Source organism: Zootoca vivipara, chromosome 14 (genome assembly GCF_963506605.1).
Source record: "Zootoca vivipara chromosome 14, rZooViv1.1, whole genome shotgun sequence".
Lineage (NCBI taxonomy): Eukaryota > Metazoa > Chordata > Lepidosauria > Squamata > Lacertidae > Zootoca > Zootoca vivipara.
In genome coordinates this window covers 10,184,455-10,198,801 of record NC_083289.1, presented here as the reverse complement: position 1 = coordinate 10,198,801, position 14,347 = coordinate 10,184,455, and the positions used below count along the sequence as shown (strand labels likewise).

Below are 14,347 nucleotides of genomic sequence, written 5' to 3'. Positions count from 1 at the left end.
CCTACCCCTGCTCTTGAGAGTCCCATGGACTGCAAGAAGATCAAACCTATCCATTCTGAAGGAAATCAGCCCTGAGTGCTCACTGGAAGGACAGATCCTGAAGCTGAGGCTCCAATACTTTGGCCACCTCATGAGAAGACTCCCTGGAAAAGACCCTGATGTTGGGAAAGATGGAGGGCACAAGGAGAAGGGGATGACAGAGGACGAGAAGGCTGGACAGTGTTCTCGAAGCTACGAACATGAGTTTGACCAAACTGCAGGAGGCAGTGGAAGACTGGCAGTGGGAGTGCCTGGCGTGCTCTGATCCATGGGGACATGACTAAACAACAACAAATCATGTCACCTTTTAGTTGCTTTTTCTCTAAAAAGTCTCAAACGTTGCAACCTTTCCTCAAAGGGAGCCCCATCACAACACCTCTGTGCTATTTATTATTATTATTATTATTATTATTATTATTATTATTATTATTATTATGCCACCAGTTCTGAACAGGTATCAGGCTTTATCTGAGCCTGTGCCACATTAATAATAATAATAACAACAACATCTTGCACTCTGACCCTGGTTCAATTTCAAGTTAGGGACAACAGCCTTGTTGCCGCAGCTGCGCTTCTCCCATTTCTCGGAACTGGCCTGCCTTCCAAGCAACGGAAACTGAAAGTAAAATACTGTATACAAAAAAATAAAATAAAAAAATCAGCGAGCGGCGGGAGTACGCATGTGCTGGAAAGTCCCCGGGGCCTTTCAGCCAACTTGCGCTGAGACATCTCCCCGGCTACTAGTGATGCGTGATCTGTGCGTTATTGTGATTGGGCAGAGAGGAGCGATTTCTGGGCGTGAAGTTCCCTCGGCCGAGCTCTGCCGTCTCAGTCGCCGAATTTCGAGACTCCGAAGCGGAGGCAACGAATAACTTTTTGCCATGGCGAAGGCTCACATGCTGTCGTGCTTGGCGCTTGTGCTGTTGGTCGTAATCCTCGAGGCCACTCCAAGTAAGTAAGACTGTGTTGCAGCCCACCCAACCCTTTCCCTCTCCCGCTTCGGCTGCCTTCCAGGGGTGAACCTCGTTAACGGGTTAAGAGGCGCGCGTTCTCACGAGTAGCTTGACACGGGTTACCTCTCCCTGTGCCCACTGGCCCAGAATTTAGCACCGTTAAACTCGGTGGGTTTTAATTATATACGCGGTGGGCGCGTATATAGCATTGCACTGCTAAAGAATCAAAAGAATTAAAAGTGGCAGACGTGGAATATGTCAAGCAGGCTTCAGACTAAGAAACCTTGTGCTATCCTGAATTTGTTAAACCGCAATTCTAAGTGTGTTTACTCTGAAATAAGGATAGCGACCTTGGCGAATAAACCTAATTATGCTTTCCCCCCCTAAGTCCCACTATAGTCTTACTCCTGTACAGTATAGGATTTCCGCCTGAGCTTTTAAAGGTGCTACAATGTTCCTTAGTGTTTGGGATCCTAAACATCATATTAAGCAAGCGCTATCGAGCACAACTGGGCTTTTCATAGAATCCACGAGTTAGAAGGGACCCTGAGGGTCATCTAGTCCAACCCCCTGCAATGCAGGCATACACAGCTGTCCCTTACGGGGATCGAACCTACACCCTGCATATGCCTGCATACCTAAGTACAGTACTGTATGCTTTTTTCCTGACCGACTGAGCTATGTTGCCTTACTTCTGAGTAAACACGTGTAGGTTGTGTTGTTTTAGTTCATCCTGTTAGGTAATTGGGGCGATTAAAAGAGTTAAGAGTGCCTCCTTGATATTTTGTGGGTATTTTGTGGGGGGCCTAATCCGTGTTTTACCGAAGCTGAGTAGGATTGGGCAGAAGGAAGCAGTTGATCTGAGTGCGTCAGTAGAAAACAACAAAGGCTCATGATGGCTCCCCTGCATCTGAAAAGCTATTCGTCTTCCTTTCTGCGTCTAATTTCTTAAACCAGGGGTTCCCAACAAAATTTTCTCGAGGACCCCTCATCGAGCCGCTATTGTGACAAGGACCCCCATTAATTCCTAATCCTAAAATTAAAAAGTGAGAGCCAAATTAAGAGTCTTTCTATATTTTATATTTATACGTTTTTACAGTTACAACAGAGTACTCCATCAGTATACAGTTAGTTTTAATTTTCAGTTCTTAATGAGATGAGTTAAATCTGTCCTTTGAGTCCATTATTTCTGAAATATTAGGTTCCAAACTTGAAACTTTCACTCTGAAATCCGACCGCATGTCGAGCTGATTCCTATATTCCTATATTTGTTTTTCATGAAACACATGGAAGAAAATGCTTGCTCACACCGATATGTGGTTGCAAATGGAAGGATCTTTTTCATTGCCTTATCTCCAAGTTTCTTGTAGTCCTTGCGGCATACAGCAGAACTACTGCCTCTATCTAATTCTAGTTTTGCACTAGACTCTGCTCATGCAGGAAGCGGCCAAAACAAAAAATCTGTTATCATACGAAATATATTTAATATATTTTTTATTCTAATAGGATCTTGAGACCCCTCTGGCATAGCTCGTGGACCCCTGGGGGTCCCCGGACCACCTGTTGGGAACCACTGTCTTAAACATTGGTTGGTTTGTATGGTTTGTCACACTTTGGGCCCAAACCACAAGTGCAGTGCTCCCAAGAAATGCTGTCTTAGCTCTAGAATGCAAAATGGGAGTTGACTCGAGAAGAGGGAGGATGGAAGTATGCCTGTTCAGTGGGATTTTGTTGGAGCCTTCTGATTCCAATGAGACAGTAACATCCTGATAGAAGTAACACTTTTTGTTATGTGGTGCCCCGTCCTTGTAAGCTAAGATTGAAGTGCTTCCTTCTCCGCCTCCTGCTTCCTTTACTGTAGAGGATTTTACAGCTGTTAAACTCAAGAGAATAGAATTTCTAAAATGTGAATTTAGGCAGTTTACAGGTAAATTCATGCACACACACACCCCACAACCATTTTGTGGGGAAGGGGGAGCTCATATTCACTATCTCCCTAGGGGGAAGAAAGGGGGCATTTGAGCTAGCTAACACCTGCCTCCCCCAAAAGCTGCTGCCCTCTATGCCCAATCTCGCCCCCACATAGTGATAGCACCTACATGATGCTCTCTTCCCCCAGCGATACTCCTCAGGAGAAGGAAGCACACATATGTGCTAACCCTTGTTTTGGGGCCATTTCAATTCCCCCTACTGCTCTCCTGAAAATCTCCTCCCCGTTTTGGGCTCCCAGCGCATGTATGCGCAAAGGGTCAGCTTTAGAACTTTTTGGGGTCAAAAATGAGGTGCCAGTACTTGTATGTTGATAAAAGTGCCATGGGTGCCATCACAAAATAGTTGCTATGGGCAACAAAAGAGAGAGAGAGAGTTGGCCATACTCTGCACCAGTGAGTACTGTCATAAAAAAGCCCTTGATAAGCTTGTCTTGAAAGCTGGAAATGCTGCCAGGGAAATAGTCGAAAACGTAAAAAGAAGATCACAGGACCAAGCTACACAAGTTTCAGGAAGTCTGCCACAAGATCTCCCAGTGCTTTCATTTTTACTTAAAAGCAGCCAGTGCAGGAGTTCTTTAGATTGAGGCTCTGGCCTGACATTGTTTCCCCATCCCATCACCCCTCTGAAGCCTCTATCACAGAAGAACACCCTTTGGTGTTGATTTCCACTGTAATAGCAGTTTGAGGAGAGGACATTTGGACCGGAAAACACCCCCTTAGTCACTGCTGCTTTGATGAAACTTGAGCACACCTGCAGCTGCTTTTTTGGGAAAATAATGGTGGGTTGTATCTAACAGCACTAAGTAACTTGTTCTGGTAGAGCAAAGCTTAAGGGTACATCCACACCCCAGTTTGCACCACCACTTTCCCCCAGGGAAACCTGACCTTTAGCATCAAATTGGAACAAATGGCAATTGAGTTTCCTGCAGATCACTGTTTGTTTGGATTTAGCACTAAAGAGTGGAAGGGCGAAGGCAGCGAGGCAAAGGAAAAACTGCTTGGATCTGTGCTTTATAGGCATGGGACAAGTGGAAGTGTGCCTAAGCGCTTATGCTTGTGCATCTGAACTAAATCTGTTATGTGGGTTGCTTCAACCTTCTGCAGTGAATTTGGGAAGGGTGTGCCATAGTGTGGGAATGGAGGGGAAGTTGTGCAAGTGTAAATCCCTGCACTAATAGACCACGTTCCCTGGATACTACTTCCTGGTGCACTTTTGCCCCAGAGTAAAGGGACAGTTAGAGATCTTGTCCCTGAAACTGTCCTTCCACTCAGCAGTTGAAGCTGTTGTCTGAAAATGAAGGGCGGGTGACCCATTGCACTTTGTGGCCCAGAGTTGAGGACGGGATGTGACTTAATCCTTGCCCCAAGCTGCTTTGCCTTTTGAGTTTCCAGATGTGTAAAACATTCATCTGGAACACTGGGGGCGGGGGGGGGGGCGTGGAGTGAAAAGCAGTGGCACAGAGGTGGCCATCAGGGAAGGAGTTAAACACACACCAGAATGTTCCTTTAATTTAAAATACGCAAGCAGTGGAGACTTACATTTATATCTGTTACTTCTTCTGCCTTGGAACTCGAGGTTGTGTATTAACATACAGTACATCCATTGCCCCTTGCTGGCTCTTTTCCAGGGACTTTCTGACTAGTCACTGGCCTTTGCCCAGTTCTATTTTCATTACTATCACATGCAGCTAGAGAAGCAAGTGAAATGGCGTCTTGGTCTTTTCTGAGTGCAGAGCAAATGTTGCTTTCGCTTTTTATTTCCCTTTCTCCTAGTACACACACGGTAATCTTCCTGTTTTACAAACCCGGAATCTACCTTTAGGCCATCTTTACTTTAGTCCCCAAACATGCATTTGGGGACCCCCCTCTTTTGATTGTATATTAGTACACTGGTAGAGCTGCTATTATGGGACGCAGGTGGTGCTGTGGTCTAAACCACAGAGCCTAGGCAGGGCTTGCCAATTGGAAGGTCGGCGGTTTGAATCCCCTCAACAGGGTGAGCTCCCATTGCTCGGTTCCAGCTCCTGCCAACCTAGCAGTTTGAAAGCACGTCAAAGTGCAAGTAGATAAATAGGTACCGCTCCGGCGGGAAGGTAAATGGTGTTTCCGTGTGCTGCTCTGGTTCTCCAGAAGCGCCTTAGTCGTGCTGGCCACATGACTCGGAAGCTGTCTGCGGACAAACGCTGGCTCCCTCGGCCTATAGAGCGACTCGCGACTGGACCTAACGGTCAGGGGTCCCTTTACCTTTAGAGCTGCTATTGCGAACCACCCAGCAGGGGGAGATGAATGGCAATAGAGCAGGAATAGGGAATCCGTGGCCCTCCATGTGTTTTTGGACTCCAGCTCCCATCAGCCCCAGCTAGTAATGGCTAGTGATCCATGTTGATTGGAGTTGTAGTCCAATAAATTCTAGAGTACCAGAGATTTCACAGGTCTGGAATAGGGCGGCAGCACAGTTCTGCTTTGCATGCTGAACATTCCACATTCAATGCATTGAACCTCCAGGACACGTAAGGCTAGAAAGACACATGACACAGAAAGTCAAATACTAGTTGGTACTGAGCTAGATGAGCAATGGTCTGACAGGGAGCATAGGAAGATGCTTAATACCATATAAACTCATGGTTTATTTATAATAACAGTGACATTTAAAAATTGGACAGTTATAAATATAATTGCAAGGCCTTCGAACAAAGTCATTAATTGGTGTAGACGAGCTCCAAGAGCGAACACAAGTGTACCTATTTCTGCAGGAAATTAGCTGCATGTAAACAGTTCCTCCAAATCATGGTGTGGAGCAGGCTTCCTCAAATTCTGCCCTCCAGATGTTTTGAGACTACAATTCCCATCATCCCTGACCACTGGTCCTGCTAGCTAGGGATCATGGGAGTTGTAGGCCAAAAACATCTGGAGGGCCGAGTTTGAGGAAGCCTGGGGAGGATTGGAAATAAACCACAGGCTTGAGAGTTCTCTCTCTCTCTCCTCCCTGTATGTGGCATAATAGTTTGGTTTGATCACACCAGGTAGCAAAGTTTGTTGGCATGTCCAATCCAGAAAGTTATGGTTTGAATAAGCCCATGCAACTGGGATCAAACCATTGTTTGCAATTGTGGTTTAGCAGGATCACTCAGACCATACTTTACCAGCTTGGAAATAACAGCAAACCACAGTTTACTTAAAACTTGAAGTAATTATTAAATTGTGCAATGTGAGGTGACGAGGAAGCTTCAACAGTTATCCATCTCCAAACCATGGTTTAGGAGTTCACCCAAAAGTAGCTTTTGCTTATACCCATAACTGAGCATGTGTATAAAAAGGCTCAAATCCTAGTTAACTATTTTACAGGGAGGTTGATAGATCTGTTTCATACCAAATGCTTTTCCTATGCTGTGTCTGTGCAGGGCAGTGTGTGCGTGTGTGGTCATCATACATAATGGATACACACATGTGCATTTTTAGTTTTGTACATGCAGAGGACTGCCACAACTGATGGTGGGTTCTAGAGCTGGGCGATACATCAATATACCGTCCAAAACTGGTTTAAAGTCCATATCATGATATCAATTTCATAATTTTTGACCTGGCAATACATCGCAAATCATGGTGGGTGGGTGGGTGCTGTGCAAAAATCACAATGTGGAAAAAACAGTGCAGCCAGCCAGTGCTGCTCTCGATCTTGCAGCCCCCTTAATTCTGCTGGCTCACCTCTCCCTGCCTTCTGGAGGGAGCAGTGAATCACAGGAGCAGGCACTATGCCGTTAAGCCAGCCAATGACTATACAGCTCCATCCTTATTTCAAACATAGTGATATATTGTTAAACCGTGATGTTTAGCTGGTGATATATCAGATGTTGAAAACCAGATATCACCTTGGACTAGTGGGCTCCTGTTCTATGTATATGTAGCAAAACGGACACATGGGCGATTTCAGTCTGTGACAGTATACATGCAGCTTCTTGTATGGAAGCAAAGTCCAGATAGGAAATTTATCTCCTAGGTCAGATATAGCCCTGAGTGCACAGCTAATAAAGCATGGCAGATGATAACCTGTATCCCCAAACCTTGCCTTTTTACCTCTTTCACCCATTCCTACAGGAACTCCCAACGTACAAGTTTATTCCCGCCATCCCGTGGAGATGGGCAAAGAAAACATTGTGAATTGCTACGTGGACAACTTCCACCCTCCCAAAATCAACATCACAATTGAGAAGGGCGGGAAGCCACTTGATGTGAAACAGTCTGACCTTTCTTTTGATAAAACCTGGGCCTTCAATCGCCTTGTCTATGCCAAGGTCATTCCAGATGGGGAAGATGTCTCCTGCAGAGTGGAGCACAGCACCCTGGAGAAACCAAAGGTTGTCAAATGGGGTGAGTATCTGCTACTGTGGTCTTCTTTTTCTTCCCTTTCTTTTTCTTGTCAAGTCTTGAAACACGAACAGCTGTGCTCTGTCATCTGTAGTCCCTCCAGAAAACACATACTGTATCTTCAGATGACATATACACAGGCTAAGATTTGCATCGGTACGTTGCAACAAATTGTCATGAGCGACTAGTCATCCTTTGCAAGAGCAGTAAACATTCATTGACCATAATCAAGAAATCTGTAGGCGCTTCAGATTAACACTGTCATAAAATATTGGACCAATGTATGTCCGAGAGACACTTACCTTGTTTTCTTCTTCTACAGAGCAAGAGTAATAACCAAATGACCCCTCAGCAGGAAAGGTAAGATATGGATGATAATTATTTAATATAATCATCACTTTTTACAAAAGTGTAGTTATTTTACAAACATAACTAATGAATGATCATTAATGTGATTTTTATTTATTTAAAGAAATATGTAAAAAAAAATCTTGCCTTTCTCTCATAAGGGACAAATGGATCAATTTTGTGTTGGACTAGTTATAAACTGTGGGTGAAAACAGATATAATATGAAAAGGAACTTGCTCCTAATTCTTGAGCCATATCTTTTCCTCCCAGCTGTGCAGTACCTGGCAGCAAATCTATCTTTGGTTTGGCCCACCATCTGCCCTACTTCACTATTCCAGTGGGCTTTTTGCCTTTTTAAAATTTTTATTTTAAAAATATATAATCACCATACAGGCATTTATTTGTTAGAGGGGGTTGGTTGGCTGGTCTTAATTGAGGAAATATGGAAGCTTTTTCAGATGGCCAAACTGCTCTAGAGATTGGGGGTAGGTGGGTTTGTGACATCCGAGGTACTAGCCAATCGGTGCCATGTGATGCCAGATTATCAACAAATTTGCAAGACCATTTCCCCCCAGAACTCTGCCTTTGAGCACCTTGCTATAACATAGCTTTACCCCTTGCGATGATACTTTGTGGAGAGATCAAAGACTATTGTTGCCCCCTTTCCTCACCTTGTTTAAAAATATTTCTTTATAGTGTGTGTGTGTGTGTGTGTGTGTGGGTATTGTTTTGCTTTTGAATCTGTTTTTAGCTGTTCCATTACTGTAAGTCACCTTGAAACTCATATGAATGGTGATTCATAAATTAATAAAATAGTTCTGTTCAGCTAGCTTTTACTCAAGAGTGGACCCATTCAAATTAATGGAGGAAAGTTAGCCATAGCTATTTCAGTGTATCTACTGTGAGTTAAATAAAAGCTGAATACAACACATTATAATATATAATAATTATTTCAAGATCCTGGGGGGTTCCAAGACTTTGGTAACTTTAGTGGGGGGGAACACAAGGCTTCTTCAGTGCTTCCATGTTAGGCATTTATAGTGCAATCCTAACCATGTATACTCAGAAGTAAGTCCTATTGAATTTAGTAGGACTTGCTCTCAGGTCAGTCATTGCTGTTCTGTATTTTCCCCATGGCTCTTTTTCTCAAAGGGCCTAAAGCCCAACTTTTTTTTCAGAAGGAACAGAAGAGTAGCGCAATATTCATCAGCAGGTGCCCTTTGGGCCACTCTTCTGACTTTTATTCAAGAATCGGGTTTGGACGTATATTAGGAAACTGAACCTATCACAGCTCAGCACACATTTGTTAGAACTTTTGCCGTGGGTGCCACCTCGCTTTTGTGGTTGTTGTTTTTTTTAATGGATTGCTTATTGCTATTTTTTTTCTGGCTACAAGCATAAGGAAAGAAAGGCAAAGCGCCTTAACACCATAGAATGCTGTGAGAATCTGAAATCTGTTGGGCAGAGTAAATGAGAATGTGGGAAACCCTCAGAGCCCCAAACCTCTCTCTTAACTTCTGAGGTGCGGGGCGAACCCTCAAGTCTTTTAATCAGCATTCAGGTCAGGGGGAGGAGCCATTGTGATGAATATCCTATTGAACATATTATACCCCCTTGGGGTATAATGCAAAACTGAAAGCACCCTTTTAGTGAGTCATACCATTGGTCCATCTAGCTCAGCTTCGTTTCCAGGCATGTCAAACCTGCGGCCCTCTAGATGTTTTGGCCTACAACTCCCATGATCCCTAGCTAGCAGGACCAGTGGTTGAGGAAGATGGGAATTGTAGTCCAAAACATCTGGAGGGCCGCAGGTTTGACATGCCTGGACACTGACTGGCAGCAGCTCTCTAGGGGTCTTCCCCAGCCCTGCCAGGAAATGTCTGGGGTTGAAGCTGGGAAATTTTGCATGCAAAGCAGGATGGCTATGACCCTACCCCCCCAAAAAAACCATATGTACTCCTCTTTACTGTCCTCCCCCTCCTGACCCACCACTGGTTGTACACAGCTAGTTTCCCCTTGCATCTCATGCTCTCCAGATCAATCTTGGTCTTTTCTCTGCTGCTGCCCCCTCTCCCTCCCCTCCCCAACCACATTTCCTGTTTATGCAATAGGAGGAAGGAGGAGTATGACAGGCAGCCATTTTGTTGTACTTGCCACAGCACGTGATTTTCAGCCTGCCCATGTATACTTAATAATGAATAAATAAATAAATAAAATAATTTTATTATTTATATCCCGCCCATCTAGTTGAGTTTCCCCAGCCACTCTGGGCAGCTTACAGCACATTAAAAAAAAAGGTAAAACATTAGATATTAAAAATTTCCCGATACAGGGTTGCCTTCAGATGTCTTCTAAAAGTCCAATAGTTGTATATTTCCTTGACATCTGATGGGAGGGCGTTCCACAGGGCAGGCGCCACTACCGAGAAGGCCCTCTGCCTGGTTCCCTGTAACTTCACTTCTCCCAGAGAGTTGGGTCGGCCATACTACAACATGGATGCCAGTACCAACTAACTCCTTTCTGTGTTGATTTTAAATGATTTCTTTAAAAATACCTTTTTGGCCACTGGCAGGACCAGAAACTGTTGGTGGTTTTTTGGGGGGGTGGGTGGGTGGCGGCAAACTATTTTTAAAAAATAAGCATTGGTGGATTATAGCGTCATAATTCAAATGATATTTTACCGTTCTGGTGTACTAACATTACACTATTCTAATTATATATACAGCTGCACACAGATAACTCTTAGCAATAAGGAACAGACTGGTTTTTAAAAATGAATGCAAGCCATAAAATGTACCCACCACAAGGGTTATATTGAATGTGTGCTGAGCTTCCTATGGCCCCATCTACAACCACTGTGTCATTCCCATGGGGGTGGGGTGGGGTTTATATGAAACCTAGCATTTCCCACTGTGTAAAAAGCCACTCCTTGTAGTTTGCGACAGAGGAGCAAAGCAGCCTTGCCCCACAGTCCTACAAAAAGGCATGATACGAAGGGAACAGGAAAACAAATACATGCAAGGATGAATTTCTCCCCTAAAGTCCAACACCATTTTTATTTTATAATTTCATGTAGATCCCCCCCGCCCGCCCAAGGAACAAAAAATAACATGCACAGTTCTTCTCTGTCTCTGCTCCCATTTTATCCTCAGTCCTATGAGCTAGTTTAGGCTGGGGTGATGATGATGGTGGTGGTGGTGATAATTTTTTTCTTATACCTCACCCATCAGGCTGGGTTTCCCCAGCCTATCTGGGCAGCTACCAACAGAATATTAAAACACGATAAAACATCAAACATTAAAAACTTCCCTAAACAGGGCTGCCTTCAGATGTCTTCTAAAAGTCAGATAGTTGCTTATTTCCTTGACATCTGATGGGAGGGCGTTCCACAAGGTGGGCTCCACCACCGAGAAGGCCCTCTGCCTGGTTTCCTATAACCTCACTTTTCGCAGTGAGGGAACCGCCAGAAGGCCCTATGCCTAGCCCAATGTCACCCAGCAAGTCTCCTGGCTGATTTGGGAATTCGAACCCTGGACTGCCAGACCCCAGTCCAACACTCTAGTCACTACACCACATGTTACCCAACCCTTCTGAAATCAGTATTGCCTCCTATATTGGGGTGGGGTGGGGTTGAGGCTAAGAGAAGAGAGGGTGGCTTGGTCAAAGCCAGGCATCCCCAAGCTTTGGCCCTCCAGATGTTTTGGACTACAATTCCCATCATCCCTGCCCACTGGTTCGGTTAGCTAGGGATCATGGGAGTTGTAGGCCCTGGCGGACCGCAGGTTTGGGATGCCTGGTCAAGGCCACCCAGTGAGTTCCTGGTGAACCAATAAGTTTCTTGATTTGCAGCTCTGCCTGTAGCTAGTTCTTCGAATACTTCTTATCGTTCAAAGTGCTCTTCTACGCTTCTATCCTGCTTTCCCCTGCCACTAACAGGCAAGATTAGGTTGCAATAATGATGCTCAAGACCACATAGAGGTTAATTGTAGTTTGGGAGTATTTGATCCCCTGTTGGGTTTCCCCCCCACATATGAGTCAGTATAAAAGTTGGTTTTATGTTTTTCCTCTCCAGGTCCAAAGAGCCTTCCATTTTATTGCTACTTGAGCATTCTTCCTCCGCTGTTCCTGCCTTTCTACTGATTATGTAGCTCTCTGGATAGTTTTCCATCATGAACCGCATACATCAAAACCTGCTGAGACCTGCTGATGGGCCGTGCTTGAGACTTTGAAGTGTTTGATGTGGGCTTTCATATATGTGTGTCCTCTGTAGGCAGACAATTGAAGATTGCCTCGGAAATCTGATCTGTCATGCATTTATTGTAACATTCAGTGATATTCAATCTGGCTTCATAAAAAACAATGTAACCTTCTGTTGATTTTTCAAATACTTCTATCAGCAAAATCTTCCAGGAATTTGAATCTTTGCAAAAAGAAGCAAGTAGAAAGGCTTATGGGTTGCATCACATACTACCGTAGTTGTACTTTGAATAGAGCCATTAAAGTTATTGGACTTGAGTAACTTTGGTCCATTAATTTTGGTGGGTCTACTCTGAGTATCCTATATATTTCACTTTTTTGACTATGAATTAGTTTCTCATTTGGCCTATCTGGAATGTAACTTTTAATGCTAGTATTAGCATTTATTAAAAGTCTTAATAAAGTGCTTCTACCAAGATTTCCTTATGTAACAGTTGGTGACCTTGATTTATTGGTTTTACAGGGCACGCCCAAACATGTTTACTCATAAGTAAGTCCTATTATGTTAAATAGGCCTTATCCCTGGTAAGTGTAAACAGGATTGCATACAAAATGCAGGATTACATTCGTCAACGGATATTTACAAACATGTTCTTTTTTTAAAAAAATAAATATTTTTTATTAGTTTCTTTCTTTAAAAACATTAGCACACAACATGTTTACAAAAAATATACATACAAAAGAATCATTTACAGTAGAAAAAAACAAAAACAAAAAATCATTAATTAAACAATCATTTACGTCTTCTCTATGTATCTTCACAAACATGTTCTAATCATAAGGAGCGTTATGATATTTCTCCTCTGTCATAATACACAATTGCAGTTAAAAGCGAGCTTTAAGAATCAAAATAAGGAGAGAGATTGTAAATCACACTGCACTCCCTTCACAAAATAGGCCTCAAGTTATATCTGTATCAGAACTCGAATCCCAATGTCTCAAAATACATTGCATGTCTTGGAGGGAGTGTCCCCAGATAACTCTTTGAGTCTGTGAAAAAAGAAGTTAAGTAAAAGATGCTTGTTGCCCATATGTAGCAAGCTGTAACCTATTTTTTTTTTAAAAAAATTAAAACTAGTCTAAAAACAAACTGCAGAGCTCAGAACAAAGAAAACTGTCTCACTGCTTTCTTGCCAGAGTTGCTTATGATAAATAATTCTTGGCCAGTAGAAGAGGGGAGCTGACAGCAAAGGATTAACTCACTGGTTGGCAAGGTTTACCTTGCCTGGGCCGGTTCACTCCAGTGGAGATCCCTCCGTGGGTCGGATTGCATGTGTGTGTGAGCGCCTGGGTCCGCGATTACCTGCGTCTGTGCAGATGTGATTTCTGGCGCATGCGCAGACACGATTTCTGGCACTGTGGAAGTGAGTGGCTGCGTTGCTTTAGTGCAGCACGCGAGGACTCACCAAGCAGGCCACTCAGTTTGGGGGTGGCTCGTGGGCTGGTTAAACGACCCCCATGGGCAGCTTGTGGCCCAGGGGCCTTAGGTTACCGACCCCTGGATTAACTCTTCTTCCAGAAGAAGGCAGGACCAATCAGAAACACTTTGATCTTCCTGCAGGGGCAAATGTGGGATGGGCAATGGATGGGATTTTTACCTTTTGCAATAGGCTGCATTCCAGACACAGGTTTCTAAACACACCCCAAGCAAGAAACTATATACCCTTCTGCGTTCTCCGTGACAGGCCATTCCTTCTGTGAAAGAATAAATGATTGCAAATCTAACATCAGAAATGGCAGCATTCAAAAGCAAGTAGGGGAACATTTCTACCTTCCAAGAGACACTGTATATGATCTAAAAGTAGCCACAAAGGAACATCAAAGGAAGACTGCAATGTGAAATTTCTGTGTGCTTGTGTATATATACACACCTATTACTCAGGATCATCTGATGAACTCAACTGTACACCATGAAATGTTATACCGTAATAAATGTGTTAGCCTTTAAGGTGTCATAAGACTCGTGGTTGTTTTAACACATCATATAACCCACAAAGGCATATTCTGGCCCAACATCCACAGTTCTAGAGTGGAGAGGGAATCAAACTGATGGTAAACAACTGATTTTACCAAGATTATAAATATGTTTTTCAAATACCTTCACATGCAAGGCAAAAGTGGATTTTTTTCAGTATTAAAACTAGAGGAGAAGCACACATCAGTAATTACTTACCATGGATACCATGTGAGAGATATTTCTGGTTATACAGCATAAAGGAATTGGACAGCAATGCTGAGGAAAGAATAAAAACAGGCCTGTTTTGATGGAAGTTAAGCTTTGATCTCATCTGGAGAGCCCGATGGCTGGATCTGTGAGCAAATAATTTCACTGGAACACAGATGGAATCTTCTGGAAGAGGAAAACAGTTGGTGAGTGGCAGTTATCGGCCAGG

At 43.6% G+C, this 14,347-nt stretch overlaps 1 protein-coding gene across 1 annotated transcript; it reads left to right on the top strand.

The window, feature by feature from the left end:
- The first annotated feature begins 832 nt into the window (after nucleotides 1–832).
- On the top strand, nucleotides 833–12,385 carry B2M (beta-2-microglobulin). Its single transcript, XM_035131660.2, has 4 exons — nucleotides 833–990; nucleotides 7,079–7,351; nucleotides 7,671–7,708; nucleotides 11,770–12,385. The coding sequence occupies exons 1-3, from the start codon at nucleotides 921–923 to the stop codon at nucleotides 7,679–7,681; spliced, it is 354 nt and encodes a 117-aa protein (XP_034987551.1). The 5' UTR covers nucleotides 833–920; the 3' UTR covers nucleotides 7,682–7,708; nucleotides 11,770–12,385.
- Nucleotides 12,386–14,347: the final 1,962 nt, after the last annotated feature.

Bases quoted from the DNA above. Each gene is read 5' to 3' on its own strand.
- B2M (XM_035131660.2), top strand. From the start codon at position 921: ATGGCGAAGGCTCACATGCTGTCGTGCTTGGCGCTTGTGCTGTTGGTC. The intron at 991-7,078 runs GTAAGTAAGACT...CCATTCCTACAG, and splicing joins AATCCTCGAGGCCACTCCAA to GAACTCCCAACGTACAAGTT.